The 25,103-nt window shown below is 41.8% G+C and overlaps 1 protein-coding gene across 13 annotated transcripts in view; it reads right to left on the bottom strand.

Moving 5' to 3' along the window:
• The window catches only part of ATE1 (arginyltransferase 1), a 212,301-nt gene that overhangs the window by 39,698 nt on the left and 147,500 nt on the right, over window positions 1-25,103 (bottom strand). For 7 of the 13 annotated variants that reach the window (XM_004265758.4, XM_033420870.2, XM_004265757.4 and 4 more), the window contains one exon: window positions 16,509-20,614. The exons of 1 other annotated variant lie outside the window; for it this stretch is intronic. In XM_004265758.4, the coding sequence (XP_004265806.1) occupies window positions 20,436-20,614 (179 nt within the window). In that variant the 3' untranslated portion in view covers window positions 16,509-20,435. Of the gene's footprint in view, window positions 1-7,524; window positions 7,790-8,088; window positions 12,395-16,508; window positions 21,491-25,103 lie in introns of those variants that run through there. 5 more of the 13 variants (XR_004481275.2, XR_007471131.1, XM_049696498.1 and 2 more) reach the window with 5 other exon arrangements.

Genomic DNA, 25,103 nt, shown 5'->3' on the forward strand with positions numbered 1-25,103 from the left:
CTAAGGGAGAGCCTAATTCTCTGTGTACATGCAATGTCCCAAATAGAAATTGAGCGTCTAAGTCACTCAGGCAAATCCCCACGAAGTGTGCTCTTAACTGAAGAACCATTTCAGTAAGTATAATGTTGGTGATAGTGTTAGCAGTAGTATTCTGAACTACTGTGTATGTATTGCAGGATAAATTCAATGAGTAATTATGTTGGTATCATTGGGAACTGGGATTTTGCAACAGGGAGAAAAGAGAAGTAGGTACATATTAGATTGATGTGTTTAAGTAAAGTCCCTAGAGTCCTACATTTGAATTGGAAATATCATTATGAAGTCATGATATAGTTTATTTTTTAAAAAGTGTTTTCTAGGCTTGTCCCTTGAAAGGGCCTAAAGTTATCCCCAGCCCAGTAGCAATGAATGTTCTTAGTATCCGGTTTGTGTCTAAATACCATTTCCCTCTAAAAAGCTCTAAGACTCCTTAGAGAAGTGGCTGGTTCCAGGAATGGGCAGAAATTTGCAAGATGAGCTTGGAGCAACTTGTCATACCAAAAATCAAAGAAGCTATCAATGACTCCTGGGGTCCTGTCAAAAGACCACAGCAACAAGGCATTTGTGAACAGGACAGAGTACACGAAGGGCAACAAACTTGAAAAGGCTCCCATTTCCCAAAGATAGGACAATTGAGTAATCATTTAAGAATAATAACTACAATGGATTAAACCCACCAACTCTGTTTAAATCCATGAGTTCATACGATATTTTAAAAGAAACTCAATGGTTATCTTTGGAATACACTAGGAAACCAACTCCTTATTTTGAAAGTTGCTAAATAAAGAGCAAAAACGAAGCACTTTACCTAGCTTTTCTATATGAACTGTACTTTGGGGCCAAGTAGTTGATGAGGGTAAGCTATCTCTATAGATAAAAAGTGAAGATGGAATGATAAAATTAGAATATCACCATTTTCAACCCCTACTTAAATAATGGATCTAGGCAATGATGACCAATGGCTGCTAATATAAAAAAAAAAAAAAAAAGAGAGAGATACAAGTCATTTTTTGACTCTTATTGGGAGAATACACCATCACCTATGAAGGAGTCTTATTTAAAAGAAAAAGAAAAAAAACACTTGGATTTAATTAAGGCTTGAGATAGAACCAGCAATTTACTAGAAGTACAGGGGAAAGAGGAACGTGTTAAATGACGCTATGGGGATGCAGTCAACAAAACCTGGACTTTGGGAGACTCTGCAGGACAAATGACCAGGTTTCTTCAACAAATAACTTCCAAGGGAAAAAGATGTGCAGAAGGCGCTTACAGATTAAACTAAACTTGAGAGACATATCAATTGATTGCCATGTATGGACCTAATTTGGATCCTAATTTGAACAAACAATTTGTAAAACAATTGATAAGATAATTTAGGAAATGCGAACACTGAAGATATATTCAGTGATGTTAAAGAATTATTGATGATTGCAAAAATGGATGATGTGATGCTAGTGGTTTTGTGGTCAATTATTTTTAAAGCTTATATCTTTTAAATGTACATACTGCAATATTTATTGATGCAACGATATGATATCAGAGTTTTATTCAGAATAATTCAGCATAGGGGAGGGGATTCGGCATAAAGGGCAGTAGATGAAACACCATGAGATTACTGGTGTTGAGTCTGTGTGACAGGTACATAGGGTTCATTATATTCTTCTCTCTAATTTGTATGTTTGAAATTTTCCATAATAAAATGTTCTTTTCTTTTTTTAATGGAATAACCCATACTTTCCAAAGGTTCTAGTCTCTCCTTTCCAATCTGATACCAAGCACCCTTAATGACCCACTGACACCTTTCAATAATCTTGATAAATTAATAACATCTGAAACTATTAACCACAATTCTCGTAAGTTCGGCATTCCTGCTATGTGACACACTATTGCCGTTCCCTCTTATATGAAAGCCTCTTTGGCCTAAAGAAGTATATCCTGACCAAAGATACCCTGAGAAGGACCTCCCTACACACATGCCCACATCGCCCCCACACACACACTAGCCTCTGGGGCGGGGAGCAGGGAAGAAGAAGGGCATTATAACGACAATTATTATAACTCCCTCTTTCCAACCATCAGATTCTGAAAACTCAACATTTCCTCCTTTGAGAGGCTTCATTCCTAGAGAAATGAGTGTATGTTTCAGAGAGTAACAGCACAGGCAATATTTTCCAAGAGGTTTAATCCAGCCTGAACTTGGATGTGTAGACAAGGGACGGTGGCCCTCACAGGATGATCAGAGGCCCTCCTCCCACCCCCAGTCTATGAACTTTTCTTCTGACCATTTTCTCTATTCTTTCTTTTTACTGTTCAATTTCTTGTGAGTTGTTTGGTTAACACAGTGATGCAGCAGTAATTTTAGCCTACAGACAAGACTATGCCTATCACTAAAGTGTTTGCATCATAACTTCCGCAGAGGGACAATTTTTGGTGACTGCTACCTGTGAAACTACTATTTAAGGAGTTTTCAACGTAGAATCAAATGAACATTCTCATTTATCTTAGGCTATTTTCAATTATATTATAGAGTAATATATATTGATACTATAAAGTCATATTATAAATTCATCTTATTTTAAAGAGTAAACTATAATTGACTCATCTAGCCTGGAAACACTAAGTTAATCGTGTTCTACTCCAATTCTTTGTAATCACTGACTTCTTTTTCTCCTCGAGAGTGGGAAAGACGGGGAAGGGCTGCCTTGCTTAACTGCTGGTCAAAAATGAATGCGTCTTTACTGCCTAAATGTACTCAATGAGCAGTCTTAGACTGGAAAGAAAAAACTATTATAGAAGACATTATTGGGAAGATCGGTGAGATCAGACATGCCGTAGAAGATACTGTTGTGCCCATGGTTAATTTCCTCATTCTGATCATGGCCCTCTGATCATATGAGACACACAGAGAGGGAAAGGCAAAGTGTCAGCCACTGAAGAACCGGGGTGAAAGGTTTGCAGGGCTTCTTTGTTCTATTCTTGCAAATTTTCCACAAGCTTGAAATTACTTAAAAATACCAAATCTTGAGAATTGATGAAGAATCTGAGCCCCGGGCCGGCTGGTACTAGAACCCAGTACTTCAACGTGAAAGCCTAGCGCTGTCCTGCTCCCCCTGAGTGATGCCAAGTGTGTCATTCCAGGAAAGGAGAGTATTATTCAGCCAAGGAAGAAATGATTCCTTTTCAAGGGCAGGAGCGGAGGGTATCAAAGCCGGAGCCGTCAGCACACTCTTAGGCCAGATGCCAGGGGACTTCTATTACCCAAACAAAATAACAGCAATCAGAACAAAACAAATATGCTGTACGGTTTAATCTTTATTTTTACAGGATTTGGCAGGAGACGTAAGGTCTGGAATGGTGGGCCTTTTGGGGAACTTTGTATTTATTAAAATGGTCTGGACACCGGTTCTTATTATTCTTTCTCTCCCTTTGAAATGGGGATGGAAAATCTCCCGATAAATGGTCAGAGGCACGGTCCAGGTTTGTGTAACTACTCTCACATCCTTTTGCGCTTCAACATCAGAACGAACTCCCACAATTTACCCTCTTGAGATTCGGGATCCTCAGCTACCTACACTTGCTGAAAATGCTGGGCTAAGTAGAAACATCGGCCTTTGGTCATGGCAACAGCAGGACAAAGTTTCGATTGGAAAGCTTTGTCTAAAAGAAGCTTATAAATATTATACATTTACTGCATGAATCTAATTCATCCTTCTTAGAAGAGAGGACTTTTTGCCCTTAAAATTTACATTTTGTTACTCTACAAATTCCATGTAGTTTTCAGAGTTAACCTCTCCCAAATACTGAACTCCATCTTCGTGAAACAGCACAAAAGACAACCAGGCTGCTATGTCATAATGTAAAAAATTTAAAAATTTTTTAAAAATTTTAATTGTGGTAAAATACACATAATATGAAATTTAGCATCTTAACCAGTTTTAAGTATACAGTTCTGTAGTATTAGGTGAAATCACATTGTTGTACAACCAATATCGAGAACTTTTTCAGCTTTCGAAACTGAAACTCTGTACCCACAAAGCCACTACTCCCCATTTCCCCCTCCCCCCAGCTCCTGGCAACTAACATTCTACTCTCTGACTTCCAGAATTTGACTTCCAGACATACAGATAGAATCAAACAGTATTTGTCTTTTTGTGACAGGCCTGTTTCACTCAACATAATATCCTTAAGTTTCATCCATGTTGCAGCATGTGTCAGAATTTCCTTCCTTCCTTTTTAAGGTTGAATAATATTCCACTGTATGTATTCATATTTTTTTCACTCGTTCATCTGGGCTGCCCTCACCCTCTGGCTATTGTGAATAATGCCATAAACTTAGGTGTACACCTATCTCTTTGAAATCCTGCTTTCAATTCTTTTGGATATACAGAAAGGAGTGGAATTGCTGGGTTATATGGTAATTCTATTTTAAACTTTTTGAAGAACCACCATACTGTTCTCCATAACTGCACCACTCCCACCGACAGTGCACAAGGGCTCCCATTTCTCCACATCCTTGCCAGCACTTGTTGTTTTCTGGCTTTTTGATAGCAGCCATCCTAACGGGAGTGAGGTTAAAAATTTAAGGTTAGCATTTAATTGTACAATAAGAGGTCAACTCAAAGAAATATTAGGAATCAATGAAAACGCATGGAAGGCATTATCTTATTTTAGGAAGAAATGTCCTTTGCTTGTTATTTAGCAAGACATCAGGAGGATCGGGGAGACTGAAGCTAGCCAGCCCAGTAAGGAGCCTACTGCACTAGATGAACTGAGAGCAAACTTAACCAGTTTCAAGGGAACGGAAGGATAAAGATGCTATAACTACACTGGAGTTGGAACTGACAGTGTTTTTCAAGTGGTTCCATGTTGGACACAAAAGAGAGGAGTCAATGACAGGTCACTGAGGCTGCACGGTGGACGACGGGGGAACTGATGCCATTCGTGGGCCCAGAGGGAAGAAGCAGGGGCTGGTGGTGGAGAACCAAGTGACACTGGAGGAGCTCAAGTATGGCGGCGTTAGCAAGTGGAGCTGGGGGCACAGGAGAGGATGACAGGTGACCCCACGAGCATGGATGGCACTGCTGGAAGAGACAGAAACCGGGGGCTGTTGCCGGAATAAAGGAATACTTATTAAGCTGTCCCACATGGTGTGTACCGACAACTCCTTCACCCTAAACGGGGCCAAAAACCTTCTCCAACTTTGGCCAAAACGTTCCAGCGAAGGCATGTATACCGAGAGGCTGGGGTCCTGGGCGGGTCCATGAGCAGGTGTCACCCTCCCCCGACCCCTGCCTCCCAGTCACAGGGGGTGCGGCGACTCTCAGCTCTTCATCGTGCAAGATGAAATCTGCTTGTCACACGGGCACTGCAGACCAGAGCACTTCTCAGAAGTGGGAATCCCCTGCCTCTGCTAGAGGGTCAGTCACAGCTCCTGACCGCGGGGGACACGCAAAGCCCTGCACCTTCTCTGACAGCGGAGCAACGATGACAGGTCCTGTGGGTGAGGTGTAAGAAAATATGAAGAATACTTGCAGAGTTGGAAATACAAGCTACCTTCGATGCAGACAACATTTTGTCAACTGCATATGGAAGCAGCCATTCTCCCACAGAATACATTTTGGTGACAAAGTCGGTGTTTTTCAGCCATAGCAGGGAGGAGAGAACGTGGTGGAGAGAATGATTCAAATCCTGAGCATTCTGCCTTCTATAGACCTGTCAACAGTTGACATTTCAGCTGCAGTAACTGCCCTCGACCTGCACACATAATATTTGCAAGGGGCGTGTGTGTGTGTGTGTGTGTGTGTGTGTGTGTGTGTGTGTGTGTGTGTGTGTGTGTGTGTGAGTGAATATATCTTTGTGAGCTTGCATGCAATGGGGACACATTTGGTTTTCATTGTCCCTGATTGGCTCTAGGAGCAGTAAAAGATCCCCTTCCCCCAGAGGCGGGATGCAGGGCAGCCCAGACATTTTCCAAGCATGGCATGTGGTTTCAGTCGCTTGTCTCTTATTAAAGTCCGTGGGAGCTCTGTGAGGGTGTGGAACGTGTGGTCCCACATCCCCCTGAGGAAATGGGGCGCTAGTACCAGATTTCGTAGCCAGGACAACATCCAACAAGGTGTCTTATTCCAGACCGGGCCCCTGGAGTCTTGATATGGGTGACTTCCTAGATTACCCATCCCCCCGAGACGTTGCATTAGATCCATTCGATTATGTATCTAATGGGAGCACATAAAAGAGGTGAGTGGGGTGTGGGCGGAGCATCTGTCTGGTGTCTTAGAGCTGCTGGGCCCTTCTGGGTGGGGAGACGGAGGCCTCAACCAAACAGATGCAGGGACAGTTAAGGCCCAGGCAGGAGACAAAAGTCACCTCACACATAAGAAAGGTGTAGGTGGGGACTTTCCAGTTTTGCTCTTACAAAGGGGAGGAAAAAAACCCAAAGCCACAATTTAAATAAAATGGATATTTGCTTTCTCTTTATCATTTAAGACAGGAACCAGTCACCTTGATTATCATGTTTCCATACTTCTAGAAGAAGAAAAAATGATCTAAAATGGATATCCATATATCTTCTCAAAGAAAATGACTATGAAGTGACCTTAGCTGAGAATGCCTATATTTTTAACAGCAGGTATATGCATAATTTCAGATTTCCTCTAGTCCTTTCTCATTTTTGTCTTTTTTCCTCTGACAAATCCTATTTGTTGGTCATGCCATCACCCAGTTTCATCCTCCGGGGCTTGTTCTTGTCGGAGTCTCTGCCTTTCTTCCCGGCCGCCCCCTCACACTGGGTGCTCCCTATAGGAGAGGCTCGGGATTCTCGAATATTCCAAACTAGGCCTCCTGGTAAAAACAACAAGCCAGTTTAGCTGATGGTAAGAGAGAATCTGGGCTTGCGGGTTTCGCGCGGGTGGGCTCCATTTCTGTCCTGGGAGACGAGGCCGTGGCTTCCTCTCCTCTCTGCCAGGGAGACTCCTCACAGGCCATCCGTCCGTCCAGCCATGGCCACTCTCACCTCACTGAAAGTGACCCCTGGGGCTTGCCAACAACGGCACGTCCGAGTCTACCCATCGTGACATGTCCCCTCGGCCTGTCCAGCTGTAGCGCCATGACTTTCTTTCAAGTTCTCTGTATTTCAGCAGAAACTGCATGCTGCTCCCACACATGCCCTGTATTTCTGCCTCCGCACGGGATCTTAAACCATTCCTTCTGCTGGGACCACCTTGATCTTCCTTTCCTAAAACTGACAGCAGGGCAGAGATCACCTCTCTCAGGAAACCACTCTGATTGCCTTCGATCTTCTTCCTAAGGACATCCGCTGGGCTTCACCTGTGCTCTTAGTCGGGCTCACTCTCCATCTCCTGGTTTTGAGGCTAACCCTCCGAGAAGCAACTGTCCCACCTCTGAATCTCTACGAACTCCAGGTGTGCATGTGGTCACAGTTTCAGACACTCAACACACGGTCAACTGAAAAAAACATGCACAATTGTGAGAGTTGTGAGTGAAGTTTTATCTGGGGCAAAATGAGGAAGGACGACAGCCCAGGAGACAGCCTCTCAGAGAGCTCTGAGGAACTGCTCCGAAGGGGTGGGGGGAAGGTCAGTGTTACATAGGATTTTGGTGAAGGGGGTGCGTGCAGTCAAGCGCACGTCTCAGCAGAAGGCCGCTGCTGGTCACGAGGAGCAGATGTCTCCGTTCATGATCTTAGTGCTTTTCTAGATCTGAGGAGGTGCAAGACGTGGGCTCATAAAACCTCCTCCTGAAAAATATCTCAGTCTCTGGAGGCCTGTTCTGCCAGTTTTCCCCAGGGCACAGAGGGCCTCATTCCTGATCTCCACCCTGAACTCCTTTCAGCGGGTGTTGAAGGTCAGCGACTGCGGCGGCTAGTGACCTTGTAGAGGCAGACGGCGAGAGACAATTTTTTTTTTTTAACATCTTTATTGGGGTATAATTGCTTTACAATGGTGTGCTAGTTTCTGCTTTATAACAAAGTGAATCAGTTATATATGTACATATGTTCCCATATCTCTTCCCTCTTGCGTCTCCCTCCCTCCCACCCTCCCTATCCCACCCCTCCAGGCGGTCACAAAGCACCAAGCTGATCTCCCTGTGCTCTGCGGCTGCTTCCCACTAGCTATCTACCTTACGTTTGTTAGTGTATATATGTCCATGCCTCTCTCCCTTGAGTGACAATTTTTTGTCCACACACATTTATTGTCACTGCTTCAAAAAGGCCTTCCCTAACCACCCCATTTAAAGTGGCCTTTTGTACAACTGGGGACAATACAGCAATCTTGTCTACTTGTTTACCTGTAAATTATCTGTCTCTCTCCCTAGACTGTAATTCCAGGAAGATGGGAACTCCCTCTGTCTTGTTCACTCAGTGGCAAGCACACCACCTGGCAGAGAACAGGTGCTCAGATAGTTGTTGGATGGATATATCTGTCAAGAAGTGAACGAATGAAGTATAGGTATGTGATGTGGGTTTTGCACTGGGCTTTCCAAGAGCAAGCAGGTTGGGAGCCCCGGGCCTCCAGGAGAGATGCTGCTTTGCAGGTCCAGGACGCGCTGGGCCGCTTGCCCTGGAAGCACTTCTCCTGGCCAGCCAGGCGTAACGCACATGTTCTGCTAGTGGGAGGCGTGGTGATTCTCTACAAATGGCACTGTGCGTGAGTCTCTTGAGCAGCTCATGGTCCAAATGCCTTGAGCAACATGCCTCACATGGTCGGGCCTGTCCTTGAAGGCCTCATGAGCTTCAAGAAAAAGCAGCACCTCATAAAATTGGGAAGAGTTCGTGAATTTAAGACCAAGTAAAGTAAATAGCAATGAAATCTTCACAAGTTATGTTTAGCTGCACTTCAGCACCCCTACCCGAATGCAGTGGAGGAATCCATGGACGAGTGAGACCCTGAAGAGGAGACATGTTACAAATGCCACCTGGATGGTGGTGAGAACTCTTTTCTGTACTTGGCAGAACTTTGTTTGCAAGGCTTTTCCCCTTTAAGCATCTCAATTAGGTGCAAGGACTTCTCCCAGGGTGAAGAGTGTTCAGCATGTGTAAAAATGCCTTTGTGTCCATTGCAAGAATGTCTTCCCATATGTGAAGTGAATTTCAGAGGAAAAGACCAAATTAAACAGGGATTGCACTGATCTCCTTTAAGAATTTTCAACTCATGTTGTGCACCCTGTATTTTTTTTCGTGTGCAAGCTCTAAACCAAAACAGGCCTGCCCCCAAGGACTGGGATCCACATGCCCATTAGGCCAGGAATGCATTACACAAAGCAACCATTCTACCAACAGCCAAATGTGCCCTCATGTGCCCTTCCCTGCTGAGGCATGTCAACCCCTAGTTGTTCACGGGGTCCTCTGTGCATTCCTTTCTCTCACTGTTCATATGTGTTAAGAGTCTGCAAAGTTTCATATGGTCCACCTTGGACTTGCTTCTTGGAAGGGCTTCCTACCCATTTCCACCCTGTGCTGGGAAACTAACTCTGAGGGGCAGACCCCGCCTGACGTCCTGGAGGCTGGGCCTCAGCAGCCCCATCGCCTGACGTCCTGGAGGCTGGGTCTCAGCAGCCCCATGACACCAGCACACGTTCTCCGGGGAGGTTTCCCCAACGAGGTCAGTCTTTTGCTGCCTCTACCAAGAGCCACATGCATCATTCCTAGGGCCCCAGTTGTGTTGGCTTTCTCGAGCCTTAAGAAATAATTGCTAAATGAAGATGGAATTCAGACATTGTAGACAAGGCTCTCGTGAGGAGGTAGCACCTGATCTGACCTTGAAGATCTGAATGTATGCCGCTGGAAGGGGTTAGCCATGACTGGTGAGGGAGCAGACCCAGCGATCAAGGCACCGGAAGAAAAGCGCTGGGACTGGAGCTGATGGAAGGGGGATACAGGAGGAAAGGTTGAGAAGTCGGGGCACACGGGTGGGGCAGCTTAGGCTTCAGCTGGCAGGGAATGAGGCGCTGTCTGACGTGGGACCAGGAGGGCCGGATCAGATGGGCGCTGCGTGGGGCAGTTAAACTGACTGGAGGAAGCCAGGAGGAGACTGGCTGAAAGGCTTTTGCAGTAATGCAGATAAGAGGTACTGAGGGCCTGCACTAGCCCCGTGAGGCTGGAAACACGGAGGATAACAAAGGAGAGATTAGGATACTGCGTCAGGCCTGGGGGTCCTGTAACTACATCATTAACCAATATAAAATGCTGTGTATGTGCAGTTTCCCCCCTCACGATCGCCTTAGTTGCAGAAGGAACAATTCAAACACATCCCAAATCTGAAAAAAAAAATCACAGATATGGGAAGCATAATTTATATCAAAAACACTGGCCCTCGTGGACCAGAAAAAAAGTTCACCTTTCCATGTATAATCAGAAGGGAAAAAAAAAAAAAAAAGATAAAAGGAAAAGGCAAGGAAGTTTCTTTCTGCCCCCTGGTGGCTTTTGGAAAACTTAACAGAAAGGGCAGAAAGGAAAGGGGACCAATTTCTCCACTTGGCGCTCAGTGTCAACTGCGCAAACAGCACTCTAAATAAGAACAGACGTTTCAGACCTTTAGACACTCCAGACCTTCCCCGACACAGCTCACTTCCTGCCTGAGGTTGGCGAGTTGGGGTGGGACCACCGCCAGCATCCTCTGATAAGTGAGAGCAGGTGCTCTGCCCACCTCCCGGTTGGATGGGAGATTCGGCCACTGAGATGCTGAGATGCTGACCCTGCTTCCACTGGGGCTCTCGGAGCAGTTTGCTAGAACGTGACCTGCGAGCAGAGCGTTTCTGACAAAGCCCGGGAAACAGCTCGGCGGGCCTCCATGTCAAACCGCGCTGGCCCAGGGGCTGGGCACCCGCCTCCGCATACAGCAGAATCCGCTCTTAGTTAGGCTGGAGAAAATTACCATTAATATAGAAATACTTTTTCGGGGGTAAAAGCTAACAAATCGATTTCTGAGTCTCATCTCGCTATTCCCCCCCAGGCAGCATCCCCGGTCCTACACGATGTCACCCCTTTTCCATCCTAAAAAATGTGCTTTTCATTTCCCGACCTATCTGATGATGCTCTTCAGCTGAACTGTGGCTCTGTGCAAAGGTAATTTTAAGGTGTAATGCCTCCTCCCAAATTTGCCTTCATGCATAGAATCATGCAGGAGAAGGAGGAAGAAAAGCAGGAGCGGTTGGGGGCGAGGTGAAAACAGCCCGGTCATTATCGGTTAGACTGTAACTGGATAAGGCAGCCCGCTGTGTGCAGCGATCAGCGGAGCCCACGAAATGCTGCTGGCTTTCCAGATACCCTGTTGTTTAGTTCTGTCTCTAACAAAACAAACAAAAATGCGCATGATTGTACCAGGCCTCAAAACCCATTTTATTCTCCCATTATACCAAGGAAATCTTGAATAGGGGCGCCACTGGAGTGAGGCTCTCTCCGTGGGTTCCTATGAATAAGTGTTGCTCCACATTCTATTAGAGAAAGGCAGCCATTAGAAAGTTTTCACTCTCCTAACATTAGAGTATCCCTTGAACAGGCGTTTTAAATGGATTCTCATTCCACGGTCTTGAAGACCTGTTCCAATATTGTGAATCTGGCAGATAACTGTAATTTACCCGGGAACAGAATCTTTTTTATTGCTTTAAAACAATTTTGAATAGCAATATTTTAAATGGATTCTACATTTTCCTATATGAGAGTATAATGAATGTCTTTTGACCAATTCCTTGACAAATTCAGCACTGCCATTACCAATGTCAACTACAGCCGGCCTGAAGCTCTGTGCGCCCAGCGTCTGGTGAGATGTTTAGGGTCTTCTGCCTTGGATCAGTAGGGTTGACTCTTTTTTTTAAGATTTTGTTAAAACTTTATTTCTGTTACCTTTCTTTTTGGTGACATCTGCTTTGGGCAAGGTGTGATGGGCTGAAGAACAGTAGGGCAGAGAGGCAGTGTGCTTAGGCTTCTACACGGGCCCCAATTCACGCTCCTGATGAGGCTGAGCTCTGCTGACCTCAGGGCTTTGCCCAAGGTCACACAATTAGTACGTGATCCTGGGACATGAGCCGGCTTGCCTGTAGAGTCCAGGTTCCCTGCACTATTTTTTTTTTTTTTTAGGCTTATAAAAGGATCCAGTCGCTAGTGGACTGTGGTCGGAAGGTTGCTCTAGGTCTGATATCAGCACCTCCCCACCCCTGGTCCACCTTCCTTCCTCACGCCCAGTCTCCCTCGTCCGTGGGGGCTGTGCTGAATGTCGGCCGCACATACAGCAAGATGATGTGGCTCCTTCCACTCACATGTCATTTCCAGATTGCTTTATCCTTTTACTTTAGCACCACAATTTTCTTCTCCTTATACCACACGGCCCAAGTGGCTTTCCTACGAGTAAGGCATGAACTTTAGCACCTGGATTCAAGCCCATTTTAGCTGCTAAGAGGCAAGTTTTCTTTCCTTTTTTTGTTTTTAAACCTTACATTTTGATTCTCCATGTATGTTCCAGATGGGGAAGTGGCTAGACAAGCAACCTGCAGATAAGCAAGGCCCACGACTCATCATCACTCACCGATAATGCTGACATGGAACAGTTTCCATAGCTTAACGGAGGCAGTAAAGGCTAATAGAAATGAATAAAGCACTCGTTATAATAAGCTCAAACTGTTCTCGAGACTTTTTTCCTCTAGACTTGGTTCCTTTATTTCCAAACTTTCCCAACAGAATCTTTGGTGACATTATCAGATGTTAATGACCTCAAGCACGAGCCACCAGCTGTCGTAGATGCAGCTTGGCCACGCACAGATGTTCTTCTGGCCTTCTTAATAAATCAGCGTATGGAATAGCATTAGGTAAACCACGGTGGCTCTCAAGAATAGGCAGAAAACCAGGGAGACTAGAGACAGTAATTTTTCATTTCTGTAGACATCATCCCTCACACTGTGTGGAGCTCCTAGTGGCCCGTGACCGACCTCGGAGGCTCCTTTGATCTCCCACCACTGGCAGCTCTGCTCACGGGGGTCTGCAAGCGGTTTTGGTGAAGTACCTCCAAACTAACTTCTCCGTATCTAAGTAACATGCCTCTGCTGAAATTCCTAAAGAGCTTCATGCTGAGAACACTGACAACACAGTTTTGGCTAGAAGTAGGCTAGCCAAATTACCCTTAAATATATAATAATAAAGGAATAAAAAAATCTTTAAAAAGCAGAGCTGTAAATCAATCTAATCTGTCTTCTGAGTCCACTTATGCACGTGAGGTAACCACCAGCTGTAGATTGAACAGTATAAGAGAGATGATATGATGAGCATTTATTTTTCCCACTTTCCTTTTGCAAAGTTAGTCACTGCATAATGTTTTGGTAGACTGCTTTGGGGGGATGCATTTAGATCCTTTTATTGCTACAGATTCAGACTTTGACAAATTTATAAATTTCTTCTATTTGATCAAAATTAACATGTAACTAGAACCATGAGAAAGATGCAATATAAAAATGGAAATAATAAAATAGCAGGAATTCTGTACATTTCTAAATTAATCTTCCATTCAAATTGTTCTTAAAGAAACACTATCTCTGTACATAGTTTAAATCATGACATGGCAGGTAACTTAGGAAACTGACACAGCCCCAGGGTGATGAGATACCACAAATTCATACATATGCATAGGTGCATGTAAATCAAAGATGGAATAGATTGCACAATGGAAATTAAGAGAAATCAGAAAGTGTCAAAATAAGTTGCCCCAAACGTTTTGCTGTAGTAGTTCCATGGTGTTTTGCCATATAGAAACCTTAAAAAATTATCAAATCATGACATAGTTTTAACAATCGCCTTACTGCAGCACTGTCCAATAGAACCTGCTACAATGATGAAGGGGTCTGTATCTGCACTGTCCAACATGGCAGCTCCTCTGGGTTGAATTGTGTCCTCCCACCCAAAAGCTATGTTGAAGTCCTAACCCCAGTGCCTGTGAATGTGACCTTATTTGGAGTCAGGGTCTTTGCAGATGTATTAAGATGGGGTCATACTGGGTTAGGGTGGGCCCTAAATCCAATATGACTGAGTCCTAAAAGATGAGAAGACACAGGGAAACAAACACAGAGGGAAGATGACCACGTGAACACGAAAGCAGAACCACCAGAAACTGGGACGCAGCTCAGCCAAAAACCCCCAGGATTGCGGGAAGGGGCAAGGAAAGATTCTCCCTGGATCCATCAGAGGAAGCACGGTCCTGCCAAACCTTGATTTGGGACTTTAGCTTACAAAACTGCGTGAAAATAAATTCTTGTTGTTTTAAGACATCCAGGTTGTGGTAACCTGTTACAGAAGCCCCAGGAAACTAATACGACAGCTGGGGCCACATGTGGCTGCTGGGCATTTGGAATGTGGCTAGTGAGGCTGAGGGACTAAATTTTAATTAATTAAATAGACACACGTGGCTACAGGCTGTTATTGGACAGAACAGCTTTATCAGTTTGTATGACTTCTATAACAGTCTATTTTTTTTTTAAAGATTTTTTTGATGTGGACCATTTTTTAAGTCTTTATTGAATCTGTTACAATATTGCTTCTGTTTTATGTTTTGTTTTTTTGGCCCTGAGGCATGTGGGATCTTAGCTCCCCGACCAGGGATCGAACCCGTACCCCATGCATTGGAAGGCGAAGTCTTAACCACTGGACCACCAGGGTAGTCCCTACAACAGTCTTACATATCCAAACCCTTTATCAAATTGACCCTTTGAATGAAAACTGAGAATAAATCATACTATCACCAGCATGCTTTAATTAAGTACACTCTCTCTCACTGTGTGTTATTACGGAAAAACCCGAACTTTTTGGCCGACCCAATATATATACATAAATACACACACACATGCGCGCGCGCGCGCACACACACAATCTTTGCTTTAATGGTCAATAAAATAACATCAGTAACGGTTAGCTTCCAACTTACAATCTGGCCATCTCTCAATATTTTAAACTGAGCTGGAAAAATGCATACAACTGTCCACACACAACTGAGCCAAGAGCCTAAGCACTGAATCCACAAGCCTAAAATGCTGTTTTTCTTGTTTCATGATCAAAAAGCTCCATTAGTTGAGAGATGCTATTCAGACTCACTGAATACCGAATTAACAAAGTGATGAATTGGACTTCATGAAGTATTCATGAGTTCTCATTTAATGCTGATTAAAAAAAAAAAGGCCTATGTTAAATGATTTTAAGACCCTGGCAGAGACTGACAAAAGCATGAAAAATTAAGGTTCAGGGGAAAGTGTGATCCAAAATCACAGAGTTGAATCATGCAAGTTGGGAGTACAATATTTATACCGTTCTGGTACAAATCGCTCTAGCTGGCAACGTATAAATGATAAATAAATGTTTTAAAACCACTTTCTGCATACTGACTTCAATAAAATTGTAACGATGAAAGAAACGAAGATATTTGTGGTCGTTGCTAACAGTCTGCTTTATACCTGCCAGACAAGTGAGGTATATCTTTCTCTGCCTCCAAGGTGGCTGAAACATTTACTTTTGAGTGTCATATTAACAGGTAATTAACTATTAAAAATCACAAGTGCCACATAACATTTAGATGTGCTACGCTAGGGGGTTTTTTGTTTTGTTTTGTTTTTTAAAAAAAAAACAGCACTTCTATTTGGAATTGCTTCTTCATATTGCAGGTGAAGAGATGTGACGAGGAAACCAAGCTATACAAATCTGCAAGCTACTCTGGAGTCTAAAAGAATAAAAGTTTGGCATGCAAAACATATTCAGCAACTTTAATGTTTGGTCTAACTGCAACAGTTAATTGGAAAATATTTTCTGGATAGGACTGGATTGAAGACACCAACTTGACACTAACTGGATATGAAAAATGCAGTTTTACTTAGAATTAAATCTTAAACAGCCAACATACTTTTAAACGTAAAAAACTGAGCTAAATTAAAAATAGTGGTATGGTTATCCACCCTTTCCAGGTACGCATTTTAAAGACCTCTGTTCTACAAAGAATCAATGAATCAGAAGCTTAAATGGTTTTAAATAACTTTAAGCGTTTAAATAAGACATTTTCTAACTGGAAATTTTAGAGGTGTACAAACTGTAAAAACAATAGTGTAGGTCTCCCAGGAAATATTTAGTTGAGGGACAATGAGAGGAGGGGCACTAAGTTTTAAAAGCCACACATTTTCTGAAACTTCAAGTAAGGAGAAAATTCCTATTGTCCAGTGAAAGGCAAAGGGAATCAGGCAATGAGGAATAAGAACAATGTTGCCAAGTGTTACAAAGAACTGAGAAAAACAATTAATGCCGATCAATTACAACTCCTGTCATCCATAAGATGGGACTAAAGTCTTAAACCTCCTGTCTCAAAAGAGTATAGACACAGTGGAATATTATACAGCCATTTAAATGATTATTCTTCCAATCTATTTTCATTTTCACAGTAAATCAAGATGTTCAAAAAAATAAATAGATGAAAAAATTATGAAACAATATACATGGCGTAATTTCACATTTATTTCAAAATAAAACATATACATAAATGTAAGTAGAAAAAAGTCTGAAAGGACACACACCAAAATGTGAATGACAGTAGTAATAGTGACAGGATTGTAAGTGACTTTTATTTTCTCTGGTATACTTTTCTATACTGTCTAAATGTCTTCTGGTGAACACTATCCATTTCAAATAAGAAAGATAATAAAGCTATTCCCATTCTGGAAAAAATATCAGTGGGATTTATAAGTAATATCCAAATCACTTGGGAAACAGGATTCATTTTATCATAAACCCACCAGGGTCCCCTGAACCGTAAAAAGACAAAACACTTTAAAATGTATTCTAGAAATAAGCTGTGGACTCTTGCGAAGGATGAAAGCACACTTTGCTTTGTGAGGTATTTATGAAAATTTCTCTGAAAACTAAACTTTTTAAGAGAAATTTATACTTGAGTTTGCTACTTAAATATTATTTCGAGTCCCTCTGGGTAAAAGAATGTCTATTCCCTGATTTATCTTGTGAAAAATTAGGGAATAGACATTCTTTTACCCAAAGGTAATACTTTACTTTTATTTATTCCTGAGAAAGAAATCCATCATGCTTTGATTTAGGTGACTAAGTGATCTGGGATTCCAATTACTGCAAATTAAACACTGTCATTCACGTAGCCAGTGGCGACCTCAGCTTCCTGCATACTCACTGCAGGTGAAATGTGCCAAGAATTCGAAAGATGGACACGTTGGCCTTTAAGTAATGACCACCAACAGCCGCTGCAGACAGGGAGTTTTATTTTTTCCATTCAAGCTTTATCAAATGGACTGTTCAAAAAGCATATACAAGAGCAAAAACTATCACATGCAAAAACCAAACGTGTTTTGTCTTACAGTCACTGGTTTTCTTTTGGAAAATAATCCACATTTGAGTAACTAGAGCCTAATTCAAACACTTCCCAATTGTTTCCACTTCATTTCCTTCTCTAAAGTGAGCAACAGTAGATACGTTTTAAGTAGCTGATCATCATCTTTCTCATCTTTATTCCACTGAAATAATATAAAGCTTTACCAAATGAAACCATATAGTGTCTGGAAATCTGAAAAGATTCATTTACATAATAAATTCCAAAACATAAGAAATCATATACAACTGATATTTTGAAAAATGGATAAAAATTAGAATAAGCTAATATCTGAAAGCAAACGTAAACAGTAATAACTTCTTATCTAAATAATTTTAATCAAATGAATAATATATTCATCTCGTAATAGCCTCTATCTTTCAGAATATAAAGAAAGTGCTCAGATTACATTTAAAAAAAAATAAGATATCAAAAATCTCACAGAACTGAAATAATTTAAATAAAGATGACAGCATGGGGAATCTTTATTACATTTTTGCTCCCAAGACAGGGAGGCAGGTATATAAATTTACCGGAAATCAGAAAGGGACTGCAGCACTAAGATTGTAAATGCAAAGCTTCCAGCCTTGAAAAGATATAAACTATCTTTGAAAGGTTCTCATGCATCCTGCTTTAGATGAAAGCCGTTAATGCAAAATCAGATTTCTCAGCTAGACCGCTTGTCACCTGACCGAGCCAAGTCACTTTCCTTGACTGTCCTTTTCTAGCCCACTATCAACATTCACTCAGCAGGGCTCAAAAGAACAAATAACCGTCTTTTGAAGACACCTTGTTCATGAGGATCAACACACTGTCTACTCTCAGAAAAACAACACACGAAAATAGCAACCGAGTAGAAGAATCTTCGTCCCCACCTCTCTCTGGAGCTTCAATGGAGCCAACCTAGAAAGCCACGCACAGGGAGAGCACCACGGTTCCAGAGAGGGGGCTTAATCCTTTTCCTCTGAAGGGATCCTAAACTGAACTCTGCAGGAAAACACCAGAGTTGTGGTAAGAAGTAAGATCCAAGCTTTCTCTTCAACTGATACTTGAGTTGTGATCTTAATGAATTCCATTCTACACACTAAGATGAAAGTTGGTGTAACGCACCTGATGACATCAACCTGGACATTCCAATGCCAAGGGTACCAGGTATGGACCCACCCTACTTATTTTAATAATACTGAGATTACTCACAACGCTTCTGAAGTCCTATTTTGAAATTTCTTTCAACTCAATAGGATTTCAGGTCATTCTTACTCTCTTATTTATGCTTTGCTTAATGTTTAGCTGCTTAAAGTATCATTTTCATAAATCATTAAAAAATTAAGCTATCTTCACTTTAGAGGGAAATATTTTTTTATATGTTCTACAGATTCTGAAGGCAGTTCTAAATAAGAGTCTATCACATGCTCTTGGGAGACTATTTTGAAGGACAAAATTCCAGAGAATGCAAAATCCATGCCATCACTACTCCATCCCCAGCTAGCTAAGTACCTGCTCATGGTAGGTGCTACACACATACACACTCTCTCTCTCTGAATGAATAAATACAATTTATTTGGATGTTGAACTTCTAGACATCTGATTTTTAAAACCATTGTTTTATGATCCTTCCTTTTATTCTAGCTAGCTGAAATTATTTTCTAATGTTTTATACCTAAACTCAGTGAATTTAAAAGTTTAAAAATCGGTAGTGGGATTCAAGCCACTAAGTTTTATAACACGGTTTTTTAAAAGATAAATCAACAGAAAATGAAAATATGGGCAAAATGAGAAATGAAAAGGACTCAGTGGCCAAGCAGGTGGCAGCAGGTGGTGGTCAGCTGAGAAAGAGCACAGGAGAGCAAGCCTCCTCTGTCCCTCCCCACCTCCAGCACAGCTCGACTCGCCTGCCCCCCTCCCACCTCCTGGCACAGTGCCTGCCACCTTGAAGGTGGGGGACAAGGGACATCTGCTGAATGAGTGAAGGACCAACTAAGAGAAGGGAGAGGGAAAGAAGGACCCGCCTCTGCTGCAGACTAGTAAGTGTAGTGTCTCCTCTCTGGCCCCCAAATCAAAGGGCAAGAACCGGGTGGTTTCACCTCCTGCCCTGGAACAGAGGTCAAGATGATTCCTACTTCACTCAAATGCAATGCGTGGCACAGCTATAAAAGCAGTCAGATAGAAACTAATTTTTAATCAATAACCAAAAACAAGTGTCCTGAGTTCTAAGGAAATAAAAATTAGTCTATATTTACCTTTGATGGGGCTTAGGTCAAGGCAGGAGCCAACAACTTTCTAAAAAAACTGCACTTCTTAGATCTGAGAAATAACGCAAAGTATCCGTTTCGACAATATAATATATAGCTACGGTAATCACATATTTTATTGTCCAAACCGGGATATTTTGGAGAGTAAAAGGGAGCACGAGTAAGAATTATTCTGGGAAAAATAACTGTGCCAAGACAGCAGACACGAATAGGACTGTCCTGGGTAAAGAGACATCCGATGTTAACACAACAAACATCCTTTTTTGGAAGTTTGTACTATTTCCTTTTCTTCAAGTTTTCTATTAAACTACATAGTATAACATTCGGCAGTAATGTAATACTGAACACTGAGTAACAGCTCAGTTTTGTTGCCTTGAGAAGACATTTTCTAAGTGATGACACAGAATTCCCACTTCTTCCCCACACCTAAGGTCTTTCAGCATAAACGAATGTTTTAAATGGCTCTGAGGAAACAGTTTGTTTTAATATTAACAAGAGAAGTTTACCGTCTCTTGTTCATAAAACAGACTTCCGAAACGATAAACCCCAATTATGAGTCTCGGTCATAACACATTTTAAAAATCTTTATATTAACCATGAGATTCTCACAAATACACTGCCACAAAATATTTTAGAAAAGCTATATAGCCATCAAAATTAAAAAGTCTAATCTGCGGACGGTTACAGAGTTTCCCCCGGGTAATGAACTTGCACTGCTGCACACGTCAGCAGCACAACGCTGGCAGGAGTGCCCGGGCAGAGAGGCGACTGAGCTGACTCAGTTTCTGAAGAGCAGCATCCGCTCGGAGCACGTCTGCCCCACCAGGCTCGCGTACTGCAGCACGGCGGCCTCCTCCCTCGGGTCTCTCTGCTGCTTCTTATACACACCGTAAGGCATTATGGCCTTCTTGTAAAACACCTGCAGGCGGTCAGGTTCCTTACTGCGATCTTCATCCACTGCATTAACAAAAAAATACGGATTAAAAACAGCACCTATCAAATCACTTTTCATTTCCTAATTTAAGAATGTTTAACTGAAGTATAAAAATTATGTACTATGTATTAAGATATCTTCTCTGAGCAGTATGTTCAAATGACACTGTGCAGTATTAAGACTAACTTGAGTATGTTAATAAATAACAAATGCCTTGCTGAAAGACAGTAAATTCCTTCCACAAAGAGAGCTGAAACATCAGGCAGAGAGACAAGGAATTGTATGCAATTTTTCAAATGGCCTTCAATGTCCTTATTATTTTCTCATACACGATGAAGTTTACAGCTCTCCAGCATCTTTCCTGAGTCTGATTTAAATTTATCTTGCCTCTCCCAGAGCCAACATTCACTGTGTGAAGTTTCCATTCCTGCAGTGAGGCTTTCTGTTGACTCAGCAGTCTGGGCTGACTTGAACTGGCCAGGTTGGGGCGATGGGCACTCGTGCTGCGCAGGCAGGAGGGCAGATGCTTGCAGCTTTCTCGGAGACGGCCACTATCGGTCCTCCTTTCTTCCACATAGAAGAACTCCTGGTTTTTAGCAGGGCATACTGTTTCCCAGCCTTCCTTGCAGCCGGGTGTGGTCCTGTGACCAAGTTCTGGCCAACAGGATACAAGTAAAGGGTTTTGTAGGACAGCTGGCCCAGGGTCTTTGCCTCCTTCCTTTTTCAGCCCTTCCTTCATTCTGCTGCTTAGAGCATAAATATCACAGTAGGAGCTCTAACCTCTGTCTTGCAGCTTTCTCTCGGTTCAGCAAAAACAAAAGCTAGAAGGAACCTGGGTACCTGAGAACTTTGTGGAACAAAACGGCCATTCCAGCCCTGGACTGCCTCTGTCTAGAATGCTACATAAAACAGAAAAAAACTACCTTAAGACAAATTATTTTAGGTTTCTATTATTGGCAGTTGCTCTTAATCCTAACTAATACAGAAAACAATGTTAACAGCATCTACTAAAATGTTTTCTTTTTTAGATCATTGACTCAGCAAGACCAGTTCTCAGAATCAGCCCACAGCTGACTAAATATGAGAATCATCTGAAGAGTTTTTTAAAAAATACCAAAGCCTGGATCCTATTCCCAGAGATCCTGATTTAAAAACCTGTCTCAATGGAACCTGAGCATCAGTATTTTCTTAAGCCTAAGAGGTGGATTGAGAACCACTGTCCTAGAAAAACGAACACACCAGTGTTTATATATATGTGTAAGGATATTTACAGCAATACTCTCTGTAATACTAAAAAACTGGAAGCAACATAAATGTCCATAATGGAGAACTGGTTAATAAACATGTTAAGGTATATCCATACAGTAAAATGTTATACAGCTATTAAAAAGACAAAGGAGGGCTTCCCTGGTGGCGCAGTGGTTGAGAGTCCGCCTGCCGATGCAGGGGACACGGGTTCGTGCCCCGGTCCGGGAAGATCCCACATGCCGCGGAGCGGCTGGGCCCGGGAGCCATGGCCGCTGAGCCTGCGCGTCCGGAGCCTGTGCTCCGCAGCGGGAGGGGCCACAGCGGTGAGAGGCCCGCGTACCGCAAAAATAAAAATTAAAAAAAAAAAAAAAAAAAAAGTAGACATCAACCAGCTGTTGATTTTTTAACATCACATGTAATTACCACAAAGAGTGGTAATAACGAATTGCAAAATCCTCTCCTCATTCCCTTCAGTGTTAATATAGCCAAGTCACGGGAGACGCAAATGTATTTGGTCTCAGTGCTCAAATACTTCGGAAGTTCATGGCACTGTAGTTACTGTTACTGCTGTTGTTTAATATTCCAAATGCTGTGTTCCTGACATTCTATCACCATTTCACCAAAATACTGAGACTTAATTGAAACTTTTTATAAATTTATTGAAATACAAATTAGTTTTCTTAATTGCCCCCAATTCTTAAATTTTCCCATTATCACACTTTGACTGTAAAGAAAAAAAAAGGCACTGAAACATCATAGAGAGAAAAAGTAGCAATCAAGCACATCTTTCCCTACCGAAAAACACTGAAATTGCAGCTCCAATTTGGAATGTAAACTTAGAATTCTGCGTACCCAAAGGTGCCAAAGTATCAACCTAAAACCGCCAGTACTTTTGAAAAAGGAAACAGATCAACAAGACAGAGTGTAAGAGAAACAAAGAAAAGATACACTGTAAAATGTTTAAAACTTGGTATTTCAATAACTTGAACTAACCTTAACATTTTCTAGGAATTAGTCATCAATGAAATTACTGAATACTCAATAAAATGCACATCCACTTCTTATTTTATATCTTTTTAAACCATAAAAGTAATGCTTTTTTAAGAACTCAAATAATACAGAAATAGTGATGTCGGCCCGCACACAAAATCCTCTCTCCGACCCCTCTCCCCCTTGCCTCCCCAAATGTCCATCCACGTTCTCAGAGTTTAACAATTCCATAAGATGCATTTAAAGATTTAAATACAGCGTCTTTTGGATTACATTCTAGCCACATCTTACATTACGGCCAGAAAATCAAGTCAATTACGCTTTCGATGGGTACTGCATCAACTTCAGAAACCACTGACTATCATTATACAAACTACAACTGTGTTTTCTGGGATTAGCAGTCTGCAGTTTTATAACCATTAATTTCATCTGCAATGAAGGCAGATTCTGATTCTTAGTAGAATCTATATAATTAGTATTAAAATTTAAATTTAAAACCTAAACAAGAAAAATTCTACCAGACACTTAAAACACTGAAAATTAGTTGATTTATTTACTAAAGTTAAAAAAAAAAGCAAATATCCTCACAAAACCCTCCTGTAATCATGTGTGTTGCTTGCCTGACACATGTTATCAGCATTTGTAGACAAAAAGCTACACAGCTAAACCGATACAGCACAACAGGCCTCTTCTTGAGGGGATCTTGAAGATACTAGAAAAATAAAGCCATTTTGAGGTTAAAGGCCATTTGTCATCTCATCTACGGGAAGCTGCCAGCTCATTTTGAGATGTCTTAAAAATGTCCGCCAACACGAACTTCTTCCATCTTTCCTTTCTCTAACGTATCACAATTTAATTTCATAAAATAAAAACCAAAGGCAATCCTGCAAACCCTTTTCCGAGATGAGCATTTGATCTCTAGTGATACAAATATGCTGTCAACTCTGTGATGTTTTAATCTTGAAGGAAAACTCTGGTGGGCAGCAGCTGCTTGATTTCCCCCAGCTCTTTATTCACAGGAGGTGAACTGTACATCACGGGTGCTTTCAAAGGAAAAAACCTAGAGATCAAAGCTTTACCTCTCCTTCTTACGGGGATTTAACTCATTCGTTATTCTTAAAGAGACTCTGTAACTTCTAGGCTTTCCAGAAACTGATGAAACAGTCTGTTTTCTTAACTTCTTTATTTATTGTTACAGCATTGCAAGAACACGAAAACATAAACATAAAAACAAGTTACATACTTGTTACATACAGTTTCTCATAAAGATAGCTGTATAAATGGTAGACTCGGTAACATTAACGAAGCTAAATATCATTGGGCAAAACGGGGATATGATGGAATTTGAAAATTTGAACAAATAAATACATGATGGAACCCAACTATGAAACCAAACTCAACTCTGGCAAGTTCAAAGCCAAACATGATTTAGAACACTGTAAAGTGACAAGAGGTATTAACAAATGTTTTAATTGCCATGGGGGAGTGTATGGGGAAGGTGGAGAGAATTTGAGAGGAAGCTTTTTAGTATGGGAAAGCAAAGGGCAAGGCAAGGGAATACACAGCAGTTATGACAGAAATTAACTGAGCTCAATCAGTGAGGTCTTCAAGCCCATTTGGTGGGAGACTCAAAAATCGATCTGGAAATCCCTCAGGGAGAATTACACATTTTCGTATTCTGTAAGGAATACTGTTGGCTAGTCATTTCACTCAGAATATTTTTTCGTTAAAAATGAAAACTAAGCAAACAAATCTAAACTTAGCTTATTGTGACAGAATACGCAACAACAGCTCTACAGCAACAATTCTCACACCATACAATCCACCCATTTAGAGTGTACGAATCTATGGTTTTTAGTGTAGTCACAGAGGTGTGTAACCATCACAACAATCAATTTTAGAGCATTTTCAGCAACCCAGAAAGAAACCCCATACCTATTAGCGGTCACTCCCCACTGTCCCGAACTTCCTTAGCCCTAAGCAGTACCAATCTCTCTAAAGAATCAGACAGTATGTGATCTTTTGTGACTGATCTACTTAGCACAATGTTTTCGAGGATCACCCACATTACAGCAGGCATCAGCACTTCGCTCCTCTTTATTGCCAAATCATATACTATTGTAGGGACACACAGTAGTTTCCCCCGTCTTGTCCACAGTTTTGCTTTCCTCAGTTTCAATTACCTGTGGTCAACCGCAGTCCGAAAATATTAAATGGAAAATTCCAGAAATAATTCATAAGTTTTAAAGGGTGCACTCCTTTGAGTAGTGTGAT

The sequence above is a fragment of the Orcinus orca genome, chromosome 14, assembly GCF_937001465.1.
Source record: "Orcinus orca chromosome 14, mOrcOrc1.1, whole genome shotgun sequence".
Taxonomy (NCBI): Eukaryota; Metazoa; Chordata; class Mammalia; order Artiodactyla; family Delphinidae; genus Orcinus; species Orcinus orca.